The 18,523-nt window shown below is 31.4% G+C and overlaps 2 protein-coding genes across 3 annotated transcripts; one reads left to right on the forward strand and one right to left on the reverse strand.

The window, feature by feature from the left end:
* The first annotated feature begins 5,136 nt into the window (after positions 1–5,136).
* On the forward strand, positions 5,137–10,524 carry LOC123917864 (asparagine synthetase, nodule [glutamine-hydrolyzing]). The gene is made up of 13 exons (XM_045969741.1): positions 5,137–5,407; positions 6,409–6,547; positions 6,666–6,761; positions 7,173–7,314; positions 7,425–7,618; positions 7,758–7,919; positions 8,027–8,107; positions 8,724–8,945; positions 9,040–9,174; positions 9,279–9,359; positions 9,452–9,538; positions 9,618–9,725; positions 9,994–10,524. Exons 1-13 carry the CDS (start codon positions 5,328–5,330, stop codon positions 10,225–10,227), a joined length of 1,761 nt encoding a protein of 586 aa, XP_045825697.1. The 5' UTR covers positions 5,137–5,327; the 3' UTR covers positions 10,228–10,524.
* Positions 10,525–13,391: 2,867 nt separating this feature from the next.
* On the reverse strand, positions 13,392–18,133 carry LOC123917314 (protein PMR5-like). Of its 2 annotated transcripts, none has more exons than XM_045969005.1 (5): positions 17,590–18,133; positions 17,325–17,496; positions 16,198–16,376; positions 15,724–15,882; positions 13,392–13,916 (listed from the first exon to the last, which is right to left on the reverse strand). In XM_045969005.1, the coding sequence occupies exons 1-5, from the start codon at positions 17,916–17,918 to the stop codon at positions 13,580–13,582; spliced, it is 1,176 nt and encodes a 391-aa protein (XP_045824961.1). In that variant the 5' UTR covers positions 17,919–18,133; the 3' UTR covers positions 13,392–13,579. The 2 variants fall into 2 exon arrangements, with proteins under 2 accessions (XP_045824961.1, XP_045824962.1); XM_045969006.1 differs by having other exon boundaries at positions 17,325–17,510; positions 17,590–17,703.
* Between the last annotated feature and the right edge of the window lie 390 nt (positions 18,134–18,523).

Below are 18,523 nucleotides of genomic sequence, written 5' to 3' on the forward strand. Positions count from 1 at the left end.
TTGAATAGAATAGTCATAAAAAACAACTAAGTTATTGGATTCAAGTGGTTAATGAGCTTCACCAAAAAAGACGGATTTTGGAAGAACTCAGGTTCAATTTCTGGGTGCACCAATTTCTTGACCAGACTTTACTTATCTCGTGGCCGAACTCTGGATAACTAGACCACTTTTCACCATAGAGGTTATATATAAAAAAAGAATAGTCATAAAAAATAAACATAGGCATAATCTCTCCAATGCAATTAGGTGGAATAGGGAGAAAGTTTTATTCTCTTCTTACTTGTTATTCAATCCGTCAAAGAAGTCGCTATTATTCACTAATCATATCCACGTAGATAACGCGTAGGGATCATATATCACACAAGTTACCGCCACGCAGGATTGTTGAAAATATGCACATAAGTTATACATTCTTTTTTAATCAAAGCAAGCAAAAACAATCAATTAAATAAGAACAATAAATATAATATTAAAAGCTATGGTAAATGTATGAATTTTGTACCTACAACAAAAAGTTGCCCAAGTTCATATTCTTCATTCATATTGTAAAATAAAATGCCATGTTAAATTTATCAATCTATATGTGCAATTGAATTATAGTAAAAATGAATTGAATATCAAAACTCTACAGAGAAGGGAGTAAAGAAGATCGTGAGATGCAATATCGAACCACCTACTATATAAAAGGAGGGATCCAGACTGTTACATTCGATATGTCTGGAATATAATATTCTTCAACTGAGAGATAATTTTTACAAACTATAAAACAAAACAATAATATGATATTGTTCGATTGTATTTAATTATATGTAGACATTTATAATGTAGAGTACTATGATAAAGACAATTCTAGAAAATTCAGTTTTGAAGGGAGAATCCACCTTATGTGTCTCACAGGTTCTCCGACGTAGATTATGTTAAGCATAAACGTGCTTCATTGATTATTGATCACAATACAAACCCCTTATATAGGTCAATACACAATACAAGTAACAAACTCTAAAACTGTAAAACTAGACTTTATGCTCACACGCGCGCCCTGAGCTTGCCTCTCAATTGTCTTGCGGGCCAAGCAACTCTTAACAATGCTATACACACAACAAGCTAAGCACAAGTAAACATAAACATTGAACGACTCCTAACACACACTCCCCTAAATTGAACTCCATTAAGAGATAGAGTTCAATTTACTGACTCTAATTTGCACAAGCCCAACTTGTCTCCATTTTGCTGAAGCCTTCAAAACTCAATGTTTTGGTCATGATGTCTGCTACTTGCTCAAATGATGAGCAGTAAACCAGTTGAACAGGTCCTTCCTTAGTCAAATCTCTTAAGAAATGGAACCTGACATCTATATGTTTACTCCTGTCATGCAACATAGGGTTCTTAGATAGTTCAATTGATGAACTGTTATCACAATATATGGTAATGCAACTGTTCTTTCTTGAATTAATTTGAGCCAAAATTCTAGACAACCAGATGCCTTGACATGCACTGCTAGATTGATCACAATTTAAGCATAAACGTGCTTCATTGATTATTGATCACAATACAAGCCCCTTATATAGACCAATACACAATACAAGTAACAAACTCTAAAACTGTAAAACTAGACTTTATGCTCACGCGCGCGCCCTGAGCTTACCTCTCAACTGTCTTGCAGGCCAAGCAACTCTTAACAATGCTATACACACAACAAGCTAAGCACAAGTAAACATACACATTGAATGACTCATAACAGATTAGTCATCGCTAACAGTGATGAAAACTTCATACTGATATCATATGGTAATAATAAAAAAAAGACATTTCTAGAAATGTTTCGCATTAATTTTGCTAAAATTACATATATGAAGAGCGATTGTTGATTTTTGACGATGAAGAGCGATTGTTGATTTTCGACGATGGAGAGCTATTATTGACGATGAAGAGTGATTGTTAATTCTCTGCGATGAAGAGCAATTCCGCGATTCTTGACGATGAAGAACGATTTTGCAATTCTCTTCTCGGTGATGAAGAGTGATTCACTGTTAGGAAAATTGAGAGCGTGAAAATGTTGAAGAGGGAAAATGAGAAATTGGGAATGAGAAGTGAAAACACGAAAGCGAAAAGCATGCGTCTTAACACAGAAAATAAAAGAATTGGATTAATTTAGCCACGGTTAAACCGTGGCAAATGCATTTCTTTACCCATAGGCCAAATAACCGTGGCTAATAGACCGTGACTAATGAGCGATTTTTTTTTATAGTGATACACCATATAATTATTCTCCGACTCTCCAAATAGGAGCATATATCATCTAAAAAAATAAAATACATCTAGGTGCTAGAATTTGGATTTGTTCCGTAATTACATTCAAAAGTAAAGTAAGAGTAAGGAAGAAGGATTTAGGGTCCGTTTAACCCTATTTTTTTTCTACTTTTTTTTTCTTCTCCTTAAAAGTAGGAAAGAAGTAAAAAAATTGTGTTTGACCCAACTTCTCTTTATTTTCTACTTCTTTACTTAATTTCTCTAATTCTTTTAAGGAGAAATATGACAAAATATAATTTTTGACTTCTCTTTTTCTTTTAAAGAGAAGTAGAAATGTAGAAAATAACTAAGGCCAAACGGGGCCTTAGAGTTAACTTGATGAAATGAAATTGCTATGCAAAAATTGTAGGTGCTCCACTTTGTATATATTTGCACATTAGTCAAAATCCCCTCAATATTTGATAGCTTGAATATAGGCAATTATAACAATTTTCTTTTCTTACTATAAAAAAAAAAAAACAATTTCTTTTCCAATCTCTCTACTATATTCAGGCACTTTTTATAAAATCCCTTCTAGGACCTTTTATAAAATCTCTCTACTCTTTAGGCACTTTAACACACTGTGGATTCTAAGGTGAGGGCTCCAACAAATCCCTCACCGGTGGACCATCATAAACAACCATCAGATTAATCAATCTCACATGTTCCCTTACACGCCCGATGAACACCTTTTTTTTTTTTCTTCTTCTTTCTTTCATCTATTCTTCTTTCTCCCTATCTCGTGTCAATGTCGTCATTTCTGCAACAATCGTCACCATTACCGGATCAAAGACATAGTCATTTTCCTCCACCGCTCCGGCAACAACCATAACAATTGCCACCGGGATGATTTCCAAAACCATGACGGCAAAAGTATATTTAAGTTTGACAACCACCGTGTTTTCATTTGTGCATCCCCTCAATAGTCTGATCATGTTAATCCATCTTCTTTGTTTTACATTTCAAGAATAAGTATGGACAAAATTTGTACTATTTTATTTTCTCTTAACTTGACCAAAAAAATCATAACCATTGCATAAATTATGCGTTTGATTATTACAGGCACAATAAGGAAATATTGGAAGTTTTATTTCTTGTTTGATTATCATATAAGAAAAAATTGCCTAATTGAAGAAATGATTTAAGTGAATACTATGGGAGTCAAGTAGATTTGTAATTGTGGAACTGCCGATGCATGTTTGGTGGAATTCCTCTTATTCTTGTCAATTGAATTTGAAATTTTTGTTACTATTTACCGTTGAAATGTTCATTCTACACCATGGTTATAGTTTTGCGGTTTTTTTCATAGGAAGACAAGGGAGAAAGAAAGAGGTGCGATACAATGTATATGATGTATAATAAGAAATGTGTGTTTGACTAATCTAATGGCTCTTAATTGTTATAATAATGGTCCATCGGTGAGGGATTTATTAGAGCCCTCACCCTAGAAGCCACCTTAACACACATCTTCTCGATCCAAATAAAAAAAATTAAATGTAAATCTTCTATATTTATCTGATATCTTGCAAAATCATATATACAAAACCATACATTAAAATTTACGATATTAGGTAGACATTTATATCCTAAATTATAGTGATGGGCACTTCTATTTATTTTAAATTTTAAGAATAAAAAGAGAAAATATCAACTCAAAAGCAGAGACAATGCCATGAGAAACTTAAGAAATGGGTTATTAAAAAACAAAAAAAACTTCCTAAACATCTTCCCATTACTTAAGTATACTATTATTATATGTTAAAATGGATACAAGTTGACGCAGCACTTGATTGGTATCAACTCACAAACAAAAATACAATAGTAAATGGATAAACCTTTCTACACTTTTAGTTATTTTGAGGAAGCAGGAAACCGCTCAAGCATAATCTAGAATCACATAAAATGATTAAATAAACAACAATAACAACAAAATCAATAATATCTTCATAAGAAAAAGAAATAAATCAATAATTATAATAATAATGATGAAATAGTCCATAAATCCTAATTTAACAGATAAAAATGTTAAAACTGTTAAGTTAAACGCTATGATCGCAGTCCGAAACTTGATCCTTCAATTTTGTGTGTGTGAATTTTTAATAAATTATTTTTATTTTTTTTGGTTCGTAATGACTTACCATTCTATCTACTAAAAATATAATAAAGAAAAATATATAATCAGGTGATAATAATAATAATAATAATAATAATAATAATAATAATAATAATAATAATAAGGTGACATCAACATTAAATTGATTGAAGTGGTAAATTTTTTTAGTGTCCTCTAAATAAATAGGCGGTTAAAATTTTGATTTATAATTCCTATGTAATGAAAAATTTTAATTAAGGTAAAATCATTTTAAATGCTATAAAAGTTCAAAAAAAATTATAAACCATTAAGTTTAATTTAATAGTAGGAATTTAGGATATATTAAAGATTTTGTGTGTTATTCTTCCGACCTCTGTTCGTCTTGTACAGAGACCAGTTATTAATAATATTATATTATTTTTCTGTTAAAAAAAAAATTATGTGTTTAATCTTCAGCTCTATGCAAACTAAAATTTTTCAAACTCTAAGCATATTTATAATTAAGAATTTTTTTCTTAAAACTTGTAAATTTAATTTGTAAAAAATTATTTTATCAACATTAATTTTATGTTTAATATGTGCACAGTTCACCATTATTACTCTTAAAAAATAATAAGGTGACAAAAATATCCCATAGCAAACCACGTCACAGCACGTGGCGTAACACAAGACAAAACAAGCGGTGGTCCCGATTTATCATCACCGGTAGCACCCGGTTACCTGTTAACAACTCCAAACGACACCGTTTAGAATCCACCCTTCACTTATAAATACGTGTACGTTGATAGAAGGTGTACTTAACATTCTACGTGTTACATCTTCCACACTCTTTGCTCCTTATTTTTCGTGTCTTTCTCTTTATCCTCTTCTCATTTTATCCATTCCCTTTTAAGTTTTTGGGTTCAAAATATTTATTATTGAAAATATTTTGTCTTGATTAATCACAATGTGTGGCATACTTGCTGTACTTGGTTGCTCAGATGATTCACAAGCTAAAAGGGTCCGCATCCTTGAGCTTTCTCGCAGGCAATACTCTTTTCATATTTTTACGTAATATTTATAGATCAAATATATTAATTATATAATAATTTAAAAAGTAAATTTTGTTTATATTTTATTACATGAACATAATATGTTCAACCCTTTTCTTTAACTTTGATGTTTGTATTCAAAGTTGTTTGTTTTGCATGTTTTTTCTTACATGATCAAACTCTTCTTTGTCTAGAGTTTTTCTTTTCTTGGTGGTTTACAAAGCTTCCATGGAAGTGGTTGAGTTTGATTTCATGGAATTGAAAATTGGGTGATTATGAGGAGGAATGAAAAAAAAATTAAGAGGATATAACTATATTTTTAGCAATTAGTAGCTAAAAATACTAAAGCATATATTTGGATATAAAATATGTATAATAATATTTAAATTACAAGTTCATATATTATGTGACAAGACAACTAAAGGATACTAGAAAAATCACCAAAATGGTAGTGCTTGTTATTAATTTCCTCGTATTAAAATGTCATGGTGATGTATCACCCAAAAAAAAAATGTCACGGTGATGTCTAGTGTCTACTAGTTCATCCAATATTATAAGGGGAATTAATGTGTTAAGGAATTGTATGTAAGAGTTGATATATATAATTATCTATTTATATTTGGGCCCTTGCTTATCTTTTTCAGTTGTAACTAGTAACTACTAGTAGTAATTTAGGATAAACATATTTGACTATGACAAGGTGAGTAGAGACAACTATGACACATTTTATCACATAATTCTTGAGATTACTTTATATTAAAATAAAAAAGTGGGATGTGGGGTCCACATGTTATGATGCAATAATTGGTTCAACAATTAACAAAAAAAAAAGGAGTAAAATTAATTTGTCCTTGAATTAATTGCATGTGGAAATTTTTAATTGCTTGTTCATACCTATGAAGTCCAATATGAATAATTAATAAGTAACTTTGGTTAATTGATAAGTAATAATTTAATTGATCATATATTAATGATTTTTGATATGATGTCACACAGATTGAAGCATCGTGGGCCAGATTGGAGTGGGCTCCACCAACATGGTGACAATTATTTGGCTCATCAAAGGTTAGCCATTGTTGATCCTGCTTCTGGTGATCAACCTCTCTTCAATGAAGACAAATCTATTATTGTCACTGTAAGTCTAATAATATTATTATGGTAATTTAATTTACACAATTATACTTCTCATACTTTATAATATATAATTTGGTATATATAATAACATATAAAATAAATTGTATCATATAAACTAGGTGAATGGGGAGATCTACAATCATGAAGAGCTCAGGAAACAATTGCCTAATCACAAATTTCGTACACAATGTGACTGTGATGTTATTGCACACCTGGTTAGTCATAATCATTATGTATTTTTATTTAATCATGTTTATGTACAAATTTTTTTTTTTAAAAAAAATAATAAAATATTTTTCCTATATAATGGTTGTGGAGAATTGCGGTCAAATGTGGTTGATACAGTTTCAATCGTTATCATGTTACGGTTTTGGCAACATAAAATCGCTATGTTGCGGTCCAAATTGCGATCGTAGACTTTTATTTAAGACTATGCTAACTAGTACCATATATAGAGTGTTTGGTATTACACTATTACGATGGACGTATCAGAATCACGGTGACCCACTTTGAAAAATCATGGTGGATGATCACCTTGATTCTAACATATTCACCGTGTTACCAAACATACCCTAATCATTATTGGAGATTTTGTTTGTTATTGATTTTGGTAATTTTTTTGTTAGTATGAGGAACATGGAGAAAATTTTGTGGACATGTTGGATGGTATCTTTTCATTTGTTCTGCTGGATACTCGTGACAACAGTTTCCTAGTTGCAAGGGATGCTATAGGGGTCACTTCCTTGTACATTGGTTGGGGACTAGATGGTAATTTTTATAGTGTATAGTACATGTATTTGAGAATTGAGTTCATGTGTTTTGTAACTATTAAGATTTGAATGAATTGTGACAAGTTTGATACATTTTTGTTATTGTAGGTTCTGTTTGGATTGCATCAGAATTGAAAGGGCTGCATGATGAATGCGAACATTTTGAAGTTTTTCCACCTGGTCACTTGTACTCGAGCAAAGAAAGAGAGTTCCGTAGATGGTACAATCCTCCATGGTTCAATGAGGCTGTTATTCCGTCAACCCCTTATGATCCGATAGTTTTGAGGAAAGCCTTTGAGAGGGTAAGATTCGCATAGACTAGCGATCAATACGGTCTAATATAGTTTGTAAAGCTTAAGACAAATTCTGACCTTTTTAAGTCGGTTCTGTAAGGTTGAGTTAGAATCAGTATAACTAATACGATTGATGCGTTGATTACAGGCTGTCATAAAACGGTTGATGACTGATGTACCGTTCGGTGTTTTACTATCCGGTGGTTTGGACTCTTCATTGGTTGCAGCTGTTACTGCTAGATACTTGGCTGGCACAAAAGCCGCTAAGCAATGGGGAGCAAAATTACACTCATTCTGCGTAGGCCTTAAGGTATTCACTTATTCTGGATTACGATAACACATCAATTTTAGTGGATTATTACATTTCATACAAGGTTGTATACTTGTCTTAATCTCTAGTCATGTTGTGTTGATTAGGGTGCACCTGATCTGAAGGCTGGAAGAGAAGTAGCAGAATTTTTAGGAACTGTCCATCATGAATTTGAGTTTACTATTCAGGTATATAATCATCTACTTCAAATAGTACTTGTCTGCTCAGAATTGCGAAAAAATTTCCGGTCAAATATGGCTGATGTGACTTTGATTATAACCGCAAACAGACTTAAAAAAAAAAATTATGTCACAGTCTGAATTGCGGTTGCAAATCTACTTGAAATGGTACTTGTTTGCTCAAAATTGCGAAAAGTTGCACTCTAATAGGGATGATGCAAATTTGATCATAATTGCATGTAGACATCAAAAACCTTGATGTTACTGTCCAAATTTAGGTCGCAAATCTACTTGAAATAGTACTTGTCTGCTCAAAATTGCGAAAAGTTGCGGTTTAATAGTGCTGATGCGACTTTGATCATAATTGCATGTAGACATAAAAAATCTTGATGTCACTTTCTGAATTTGGGTTGCAAATCTACTTGAAATAGTACTTGACTGCTCAAAATTACGAAAAGTTGAGGTCAAGTAGTGATGATGTGACTTTGATCATGATCGCACATCGACATCAGAAACCTTGATGCCACAGACAAACGGACTAAATTGGGACCGCAAACTTTTTGAAGACCATATGGGAAGCAATTTTATGATTCATTGTTAAATCTTTTATATGTGGTTTATGCAGGATGGTATAGATGCAATTGAAGATGTCATCTATCATACAGAAACATATGATGTAACTACAATCAGGGCCGCAACACCGATGTTTCTGATGTCTCGTAAGATCAAATCATCAGGAGTCAAAATGGTGATTTCTGGAGAAGGATCTGATGAGATCTTTGGAGGGTATTTGTATTTCCATAAGGCACCAAACAAAGAAGAGTTTCACCAAGAAACATGCCGCAAGGTCATAGAATTACATTACAATAGCTCTTATTCAGAAAAAATATTATGTGGTTAATATGATCATGATTAGTTTTTTTTTCTTTCTAATATTGCAGATCAAAGCACTTCATAGATATGATTGTTTGAGAGCAAATAAATCAACATATGCATGGGGTCTAGAAGCTAGAGTACCATTTTTGGACAAGGACTTTATCAATGTTGCAATGGACATTGATCCTGAGGCTAAAATGGTATGATACATGAATACAAAAAATGTTGCAAATTGCAATGAAACATTACTTAAAGATGTGACATTTTATCATTAAATGATAATTAACTATTCAATTTTTTTCAGATAAATCATGAAGAAGGAAGAATTGAGAAATGGATACTTAGGAGGGCTTTTGATGATGAAAAGAATCCTTATCTGCCTAAGGTACTCTACTCACTTATATGTTACATTTTTTGTCCATAATTTGCAAAGCTAATCTGTGATACTAACATATAAATTTAATTCTGTGTATGTAGCATATTTTATATAGGCAGAAGGAACAATTCAGTGATGGAGTCGGCTACGGTTGGATTGATGGCATTAAGGACCATGCTGCAAAACATGTAAGCATGAATCCAATCTCATTTTATCTTTGTAAACCATGTATGTGGCTAATAATTGTTTCTTGAAATTTTCTTATAGGTCACTGATAGAATGATGTTCAATGCATCTCACATCTTTCCTTTCAACACTCCACTTACCAAAGAAGCATATTACTATAGAATGATCTTTGAGAGGTTTTTCCCTCAGGTATATAGTGATTTGTATCCATGAGACTATAATTATTGTTCTTGATTTGACTTATTTGAGTTTATCTGCTGGCATAAATACGTGTCAGACTATTTAAGAGAGCTTATGGAAACAGCAGCCTATAGCACGACCACAAACTATTTTTAGCCTGTTTCCGTGAGCTCTTCAGAATAGCTTATACGCTAACGCTTAAAAGATAAATGCTTAAATAAGTTGTTTATCCAAACATGTTCTGTCTGATTGAAATTTTTGTGTCTTTTTTTTTCAGAACTCGGCAAGGCTTACTGTTCCTGGAGGAGCTAGTGTTGCATGTAGCACAGAGAAAGCTATTGAATGGGATGCTTCTTGGTCAGGCAACCTTGATCCTTCTGGTAGAGCAGCACTTGGAGTGCATGTTTCAGCTTATGAAAACAAACTGAACTCAGTTACCAAAGGTGTAGAGCCAGAGAAAATTATACCAAAGATGGGAATTTCTCCTTTTGGAGTTGCCATTCAGAGCTAGTATGAGACATGGGAAGGACTAGTTCCCTAAAAAGTCCAAGATATTATTTATAGTACTATAGTATTCAATAATTTCATAAGGAAAAATTTGCCTGTTGTGTATTTTATCTAAGGCAAATGCTATGTATAAGGCTTTCTATTTAGCTGTATTTAAGTGTTTTTCTGTTGTGTAATATTCTACATCTTGTCTTTACTTTGAATTAATGTGGTATTTGAAGACTGTCATATTGTACCATGGTTTTAAGAAAATTCTGTATTGTGTTGAATTTGAATGCAAGCTACTACTATTTTAATTAAACATTTCTTATCGATTTGCTGCAGTAAAAGAAGAACGCAATAATACATGGTGATGGAAAGTTTTGTGTAATTTGGCACTGTCTATATAACCGTTAGGATTAGATTACATGGATTTACTAGATTAATTAGGTCTTTGCTCAAGGTATTTGTATTTATTTTCAATTGAATATACCTTTTCTTTTTCTTAAAAAATATAGAGATGTAGATGGCATATAAATTTATATGTAAAATCCTTTTCGAGATTTATTTTAGAGATCATTACATGAAAAATTATATTATAACATAAAATATTACCAAACTTTTTTTATATAAATATCAAAAATATTTTTTTGCAATTTTACACCAATACTAAATATTATTGTATATAAATAAAGAAGAATATATCAATTTTCTCTTGTTTTACTAAAATTATATATTTTTATTTTTAAAATAAAAAAGCAACACAAACATGGAAAAAAAAAGAAGCTAAGATATTTTTAAAATAAATAATTTTGTTGTGTATAGATGGATATATTGTTTGAAAATATAATCACGACTTTTACTCTATAAATTTGTGGCTTTACCTTCGGCGAAAGTGGTTCAAACCTCCTCCTGATCGTAGTTGTGGGGATCAATCCGTGATCTCACTATCAAGTTCAGCGATAATCATCGTCTACAATGAAACACTTTTGCTTTGAATGTAATAAGTCATTTGACAGTGTCAGTACTTTGGGTGCCCATCAATGGATGGAATGTGAAGCAGACACACGATGTGATCAATGTGGTGAGCTGTGCTCATCGGTTTTATCTTGTGCTAATCATAAGAAGCAGGTCCATACACAACCTCCACCACCAATGCGTAATGGGTGTTTGTTTTGTTCAATGGAATTTTCTACTTCTACAGAACGAGACTACCACATGGCTAATGCTCACCCATTTTTGAAGAATTTACATGTATAATTTATATTTATGAATAATTATTTGGTCAGTTTTATTTATTATAGATTAGGGTTTTAACTTATTTTTAGGATTTTTTATTTTCTAATTATGAAAAGCAAGAAGATTATTTATATGATTTTGTATGCCCGCTATATATTTTATATGCTAATTATATGATTTTTATACTGTTAATTTGTCGTTATAGATGTGAAAAACTCACTATATATCTAAATTGTGGCACATCTTAAAAATTGTTTTGAAATTTTATTCTAATAAAATTTTGATATTATTAAATTACGATGCATTACAAAATAAGAGGGACAAACAATATAAAAAATTAATCTAGTTAAGCTAAAATATCAATACATGGTAGAACAATTTTATAGTTAGAAACATTGTTCCATAAACGATATATATATACAAGATTTATTAATAAAATAAGTAATGATCCCATTATTAAACAGATCACCAGTTTGTTTTGCAACAATTAAGCACCATCCAACAATACTAATCTTAGAAGGTAAATCATTCAAAGTTCATTTCGCTAAAAATTAAACTAAACGGTTTCAAAGTGTTACCGTCTATATAACCGTTAGGATTAGATTACGTGGATTTACTTGATTAGGTCTTTGCTCAAGGTGTTTGTATTTATTTTCAATTAAATATACTCCTTTTGTTTTTTCTTAAAAAATATAGAGATGCAGATGGCATATAAATTTATATATAAAATCCTTTTCGAGATTCATTTTAGAGATCATTACATGAAAAGTTATATTATAACATAAAATACTGCCAAACTTTTTTTTATATAAATATCAAAAATATTTTTTTTGCAATGTTACTTTTGTACTAAATATTGTTGTATATAAATATTGTTTTTGCAATTTTACTTTTGTACTAATTTTTTTTTTTTTTTTGCAAGGATCGAGGTTCGAATCCTGATACTTCCACTTATTTACTTTTTTTTTATAAGCAAAATTTTGAATTATAAGGAGTACAAAGGGTACTCGACCCTTACAATTCAAAGATATCTCCTTATATGTATTGAAAGCACACTAAAGGATTTTTTCACTAATCAGAAAAGATTAAATTAGCAATTGCTCCCTATTCGGTCTATAAACCAAAACCAAAAAATGTACATAATTTGGTTCCACTTATTTACTTTAAAATGTGAAATTCTATCCACTAAATTATTTGACAAAAAAAATTTAATTATTAATTTATTAAATCATATTTAGTGTAATTTTAATCTAAATATGATTTAATAAATTAATAATTTTATATATGTAGAGATTTACATTAATACACAAGTTTTGTTAGTCTGTCAACGTGGCAGGTGTTTGTTTGCTTTGGATTATGTCTTTAATGTATTATTATTAGGGTTGATGAAAACTTTTGTGCAATTTGGAACCTTCTATATAATATAAGTACCATTAGGGTTAGATTAAAATAAATTGTAGATTTGCTGGGACAGTGTTTGCTTTTTCTTTTTTTTTTCTTTTAAAAAAGTCGGTCTTTGCTCTTGGTCTTTGTATTTCTTTTGAATTAAATTTTTAGTTAAGTAGAAAATATTTAGACATTTGACAAAAATTATTATAGGCTACTTAAAAAAAAAAAAAAAAAAAGAGTCCACACAAAAGTATATGACATTTCAAACAATTGAAAAAGATTCAACTTTTAGTTTATCCTTACGAACATTAATTTGGCATATATAAGATTTCATAATTAATTTATATTATCATATTTAGTTTAATTTTAACCTTTAGTATTTTTAAAATATTAATAATTATATAGAGATTCACCACACTTTTCGACAGAATATTATGTAAGAACACATCAATTTCAATATTTTTGAGTGTTCTTAACTGAAAATGTAATCGAAGATGATAGTTATACAAGCAATTTTCTTAAAGTACAGACTAATAATATTAATTCCCAAAACCGGAGCAATAAGCCGAATTTGTCTAATTCTCTTTGAAAATATGTCTTTAAATAACATGATTAGCATATATTTTTACATATGAAACAGTTGCAAATTTCAATCATGCAACCCTCTCAATAAATGCATTACCTACTTATAAATAGTAAGAAGAAATTGTGTTAATTTAGTTACTAGTAATTAAAACACAAAATTTAGTTTAGTAGAACAATGTAGTATAGAACAATTCATTCCAAGTATCAGGTAATCCAGGAAGACACCAATGACTGCAATCAGAGTAACTAGGATTAGCTCTTTGTTGAGGACTCAAATCGCCGCTATAAACGGAAGGATGTCCATCTTTTCTATATGCTGATAACATTGTAATGTCAAGAAGATAAACAGGATAGTTCATTTCTCTAATCACCATGTCTATGACCTTCATTTGTTCAGGATATACACCAGGATATGATGTGCCTGTGCCACTGATTGGTGCTGTTTCACCATAGCAATTTTTTGATGTTATTGTTGTTACTCCTGAACTCCATTCATTTGGGCTGCATAGAATTGGCATTGAGTTTTAGCATAGCTTATGAATAAATATAGATATAGACTAGCTAACCAATGCCTTTTTTGGATAAACATATCAAGTGTTTAGGATTTTGAGTTGGACTCAACTCAACCCTACAAAACCGACTGTAGAGTGATGTTTGCACTCATTTATAACTCATTCAGATTATCTCTCATCTAATGTGAGATTCTTTAACACATCCCTTCACACTCAACACTATTGAGTTTGGTGTGTGTGGATATAAATGATGGCTGACCTAATAGCAGGTGGCACAATGGATCTTAGAGGAGACTCTAATACCATCTTATGTTTTCAAATTAGCTATCCTGAAATGTTTATGAAAATAAGCTCAAAACGGCTTATGAACATATCATAAGCTCTCTAAAACAACCACACAAATGCTTATGTTAGCACATAAGCTCAAGTAAGTCATCCAAACAGGCCCCAAATCATTAACTAATTTTCATAAAGGGCTTTTGTGAGTTTACCATTGCAACTAATTTTCTTATATTGTATAGATATACTTAAAACAATTTTAATATCTACTACCATGTTTTTTACTTTGACCACATATTTTTCACTTATGTTGAAAAGTTTTGATTATGAAGCCACAAAACTACAAAAAAAATCAGCAGCATTGGGGCTGCAGACCAAGGACACTCCCAATGAAATAATATATATGGCCGCCACCATGTGACATTTAAATATATGTTTTTTATGAAATAGGTGGCTCGAGACCTCAAACCAAAAATATAATGTACTAGTCAGTCAATAATCCTTTGTAAAAAATGTATCTAATGACTCATGCATTTTATTTCACCGACATATTAATTTTTTGGAATTATTTCCATGATCATGCACGTGGAGAGCAAAGTCTCCAGATTGAATCAGAATATCAGATAGTGGAAAGGCAATAAAAGTGGAAACAATATTTCATGTGATGTGAATTGTGAACATTACTACATTAGTGGTCATGAAGGTGATAAAAAGGTAACTTTTAACAAAATTTACAACCTCCCCCGTCTTGTTAAAAATCTCGCCCAAGTCTATCAGAAGTTCAGAAGATATCTTCTGATGGTAGTGTATTTTTTCAGCTGAAGATATCTTTTGATAGTGTATTTTGTCTGTTGTAGCAACATGGACGGAGAAGATACCTTTTGGTAGTGTAATTCTAGTGAATATTGAAGGGGTGCAAAATTTGGAAAATACAGTGTGCTACTTAGCGATCTGAGTTCGCATTTAACTAGCGAACCTTATAAAAATATTTTCATAAGGGGTGAAGGAAGGGTGGGGGGACAAAAATATTAGATTTTATAAGATTTGCAACTTAAAGTGCGAAGTCAGTTTGCTACTTAAGTAGCGAACTGTGTGTTTCCAGATTTTGCACCTCTTGAGTTCGCTACTTAAGGAACAAAGTAGCAAACTGTGTTTTTCCATATTTTTGCCACCTTCAACACTGACTACGTAACAACGTAAGTAGCGAGGGGGTAATTTTAGAATTTCATGGGGCGCAAAAAGAAACACCCTTGTACTAGAGATAGGACTAACACAAGCCTATGAATTTAAGCTCCAAGGCTCAAATTGCAATGGATAAGAGAATGGGACTCATACCCTTTTTAGGCCTCTTATCCCTTAAATTCAAATCATAGCAAAATTTAACAATTTACAAACCAAAGATATTTCTAGGCTTAGGATATGCTTTCCCAATTGAACAAACACAATCATGTTATAGTACAATAATGTATGAGAGAGAAATCAGGTCAAGACAGTAGAAAGAGAGTTAGAGTCCCTACTTGGTATGTGAAGGTGAAATTCCAAGGAAGAACACTTTGGTTTTGCTTTTATCAATATTTTTTTCTACCCAATTAGCCCATGTTTTTAGACCTCTTTCCATAGCTGCTAATCGATCCATTTCTTGGTAGTATTTTCCTCCTAATTCTATATAATCCCACCTGCATTTCATAATAACCCAACTACTAAATTACTTTAAAAGTTCAAATCTTTAAAACAAAAAATTTTAGTCTCAAATTGGAAATTAAGATAAAGACAGATGGACTAGTTTTGCCCATTTATAAGTTTCTTTTTTGTCAAGTAGTTTAACAATCAGGGTTTGAATCTCGGTCCCTGCATATTACAGGCAATATCCCTGCGAGATATGCTAAATTCACTGGGACAAAGATATCTAATCTAATTTATATAAACAAAAAAGCATATCTAACTCTAAATTTTATAATAAAAAGGAAATTAAGGAAAAGATATTTGCCTACCCTTGAAGAGATCCTTGATGTGTCCACCAATGTCCAGAGTTAAAGGACAAGATATCAGCATTCCTCCATACATCCCCATTACCATCAATTTCCTCCAGCTTCAAAACTCTCTTCCCTTGGACCACATCAACCTCTACCAAAAAAGGAGCTTTATAAAATGAAATGGTCACACCATAGTCCTGCACACACCATATCAAAACTCAGTCAAGAATCACTTATGTTTTGCAGCTGTAAAATGTGACTTTTTATGTTTACATTAGTCTACTTTACACACACATGACAACAACACATGAACACTGTTTTGCTTCCAGTTTGCATCAACTAGCCCAATACATATATAATGGCTTAATAGTACACTACTTTTGTGTCCCCATCAAAGACACCTTTTTTCCACTAGATACTGTCCTATTAAAATTAATAATATTAATCAATAACCTAACTTCCCTTATTTTATAGGAAAATTAACTAAGAGGTATGAACAACTTTCCCTTTTCTTGTAATAAAAAATTGAAACTTCCTTTTTCCGAAAAACCCAATTAAAAAATTTTAAAAAAAAAAATTGAATCTTTTTTATAAAATATAAAGTGGGTAATTGTTGAGTTTAATTTTCATCCATTATGATGTAAAAAAAAAATCATTGAGTTTAATTTTCATCCATTATGATGTAAAAAAAATCATAATTAATTATATATATATGACTTCTTTTTTTATCAAGTAGCTTAGTGGCTAGAAATTTCACCCTTAAGGTGGATAAGTGGGATTACCGAAATTCAAACCTCGGCTTCCTGCATATATAATGCAATAATTCTGTCAACTGAGCTAAGCTCACAAGACAATTATATATGACTTTATAAGTTAAATATTTTCAATAAACTAACGATTATAATTGATTGACGGTGTAAAAAACTTTTCTTAGGGCATAAATCAGGCATCTTCTCTGCAGAACAAGAGAGACTAATCTCTCAAGTCTTATGAGACCAAATAGATAGCAAATTTTTCCTATGAGTTTTAACTTTGCTGAATGCACCGAGACTATGTAAAAAACTTTACATTTTACACTATGGACGGTGGTAAATATGAATTAAATCCAGTTTTGATATGCATCCAGAAAATGTCAAAAAACTTACCAAGAATCTGAAAGTTGAGAGTTGTTCTCCTCTAACAAGTTGTGTTTGTGACTGAGGCACATCAGCATATATCATACATATCAATGACTCCCATTGATTTCTCCCCAAAGAATCACCAACAAACATAATACTTTTTCCTCTCATTCCTATCAAAAACTGAACTCCATTGAACCTAACAACAACAAGCTAAAGAACCATTAAAAAAACCACAACAAAACACAATAAAACATAACCAAAAAAATGCAATCTTTATGTCTCTTGTTACCTTGGAAGCTCACAGTTAAGTGGTCTCCATCTATATTTAAGGTAATTAGAATCGGGCCGGCCAAACATTTTACAATTGAACTGTGGATCTATGATGGGGCAATTTGAAGATTGGTAAAATGGGTCAGTGTCATCAGGAATCCATGTTCCAACAAACAATGCACAGTTTGTTTGGTTAGCATGAATCATTGGTCTTTGATGGTGGAAATTGTTGTGGTGGTGTTTCAAACTGTATAGAATAGCTGAAGAAGCTATATAACATTGAAGGGTAACTATGAAAAGAAGAAAAAAGAATGAAGAAGTTTGAGATTTAGAAGAAAGGGTTAACATTGGAGAAGTTAATAGAGAAAACAAAAAGTTTGAAGATAAAAGGTATAGGGAAAGAGGGTTAAAGAAGGAGGGATAATTTGACTGTTTTCAAATTTATTTATGTAATAAAAAGTGTTGAGTTTATTTATTTTTGTTGAGATTTGGATTTGGTGTGTGGAAAAATTATTAAATTTTTTTTTTGGGGGTTTTGTGTTTTGGTTGTGTAGATGACAAGTACATGGGACATGGATTCGGTGCAATCAGCACTTGTGACTATAAGTGCAGTCAATAAAATCAAGACCGACAATCGGTATTTAAAGATCAGAGTTTTGATATTTTAATTGCATTTAAATATGAATTATTTAATGTTAATCAGACGACTCTAATGCACCGACGGCATCAAATCGAATAGATTCAATCCATTTCCCAAGTACATGTGATGTGAGTATGGAAGGGGAGAGAATGTGTTTCTTTGTTTGTCTACCACATGATATGAAATTTGTAATATATGTGTTTATTTTTTATTTTTTTGGTAAATAAAAAGCCACTTGCTTTTTATGTCGGGGAGGTAAGATTCTTTAATGAGAGAACTTGACTCAAGAGAAGGGTATTTTGGGGTGGGCCTA

The sequence above is a fragment of the Trifolium pratense genome, linkage group LG3 (genome assembly GCF_020283565.1).
Source record: "Trifolium pratense cultivar HEN17-A07 linkage group LG3, ARS_RC_1.1, whole genome shotgun sequence".
Classification (NCBI taxonomy): Eukaryota; Viridiplantae; Streptophyta; class Magnoliopsida; order Fabales; family Fabaceae; genus Trifolium; species Trifolium pratense.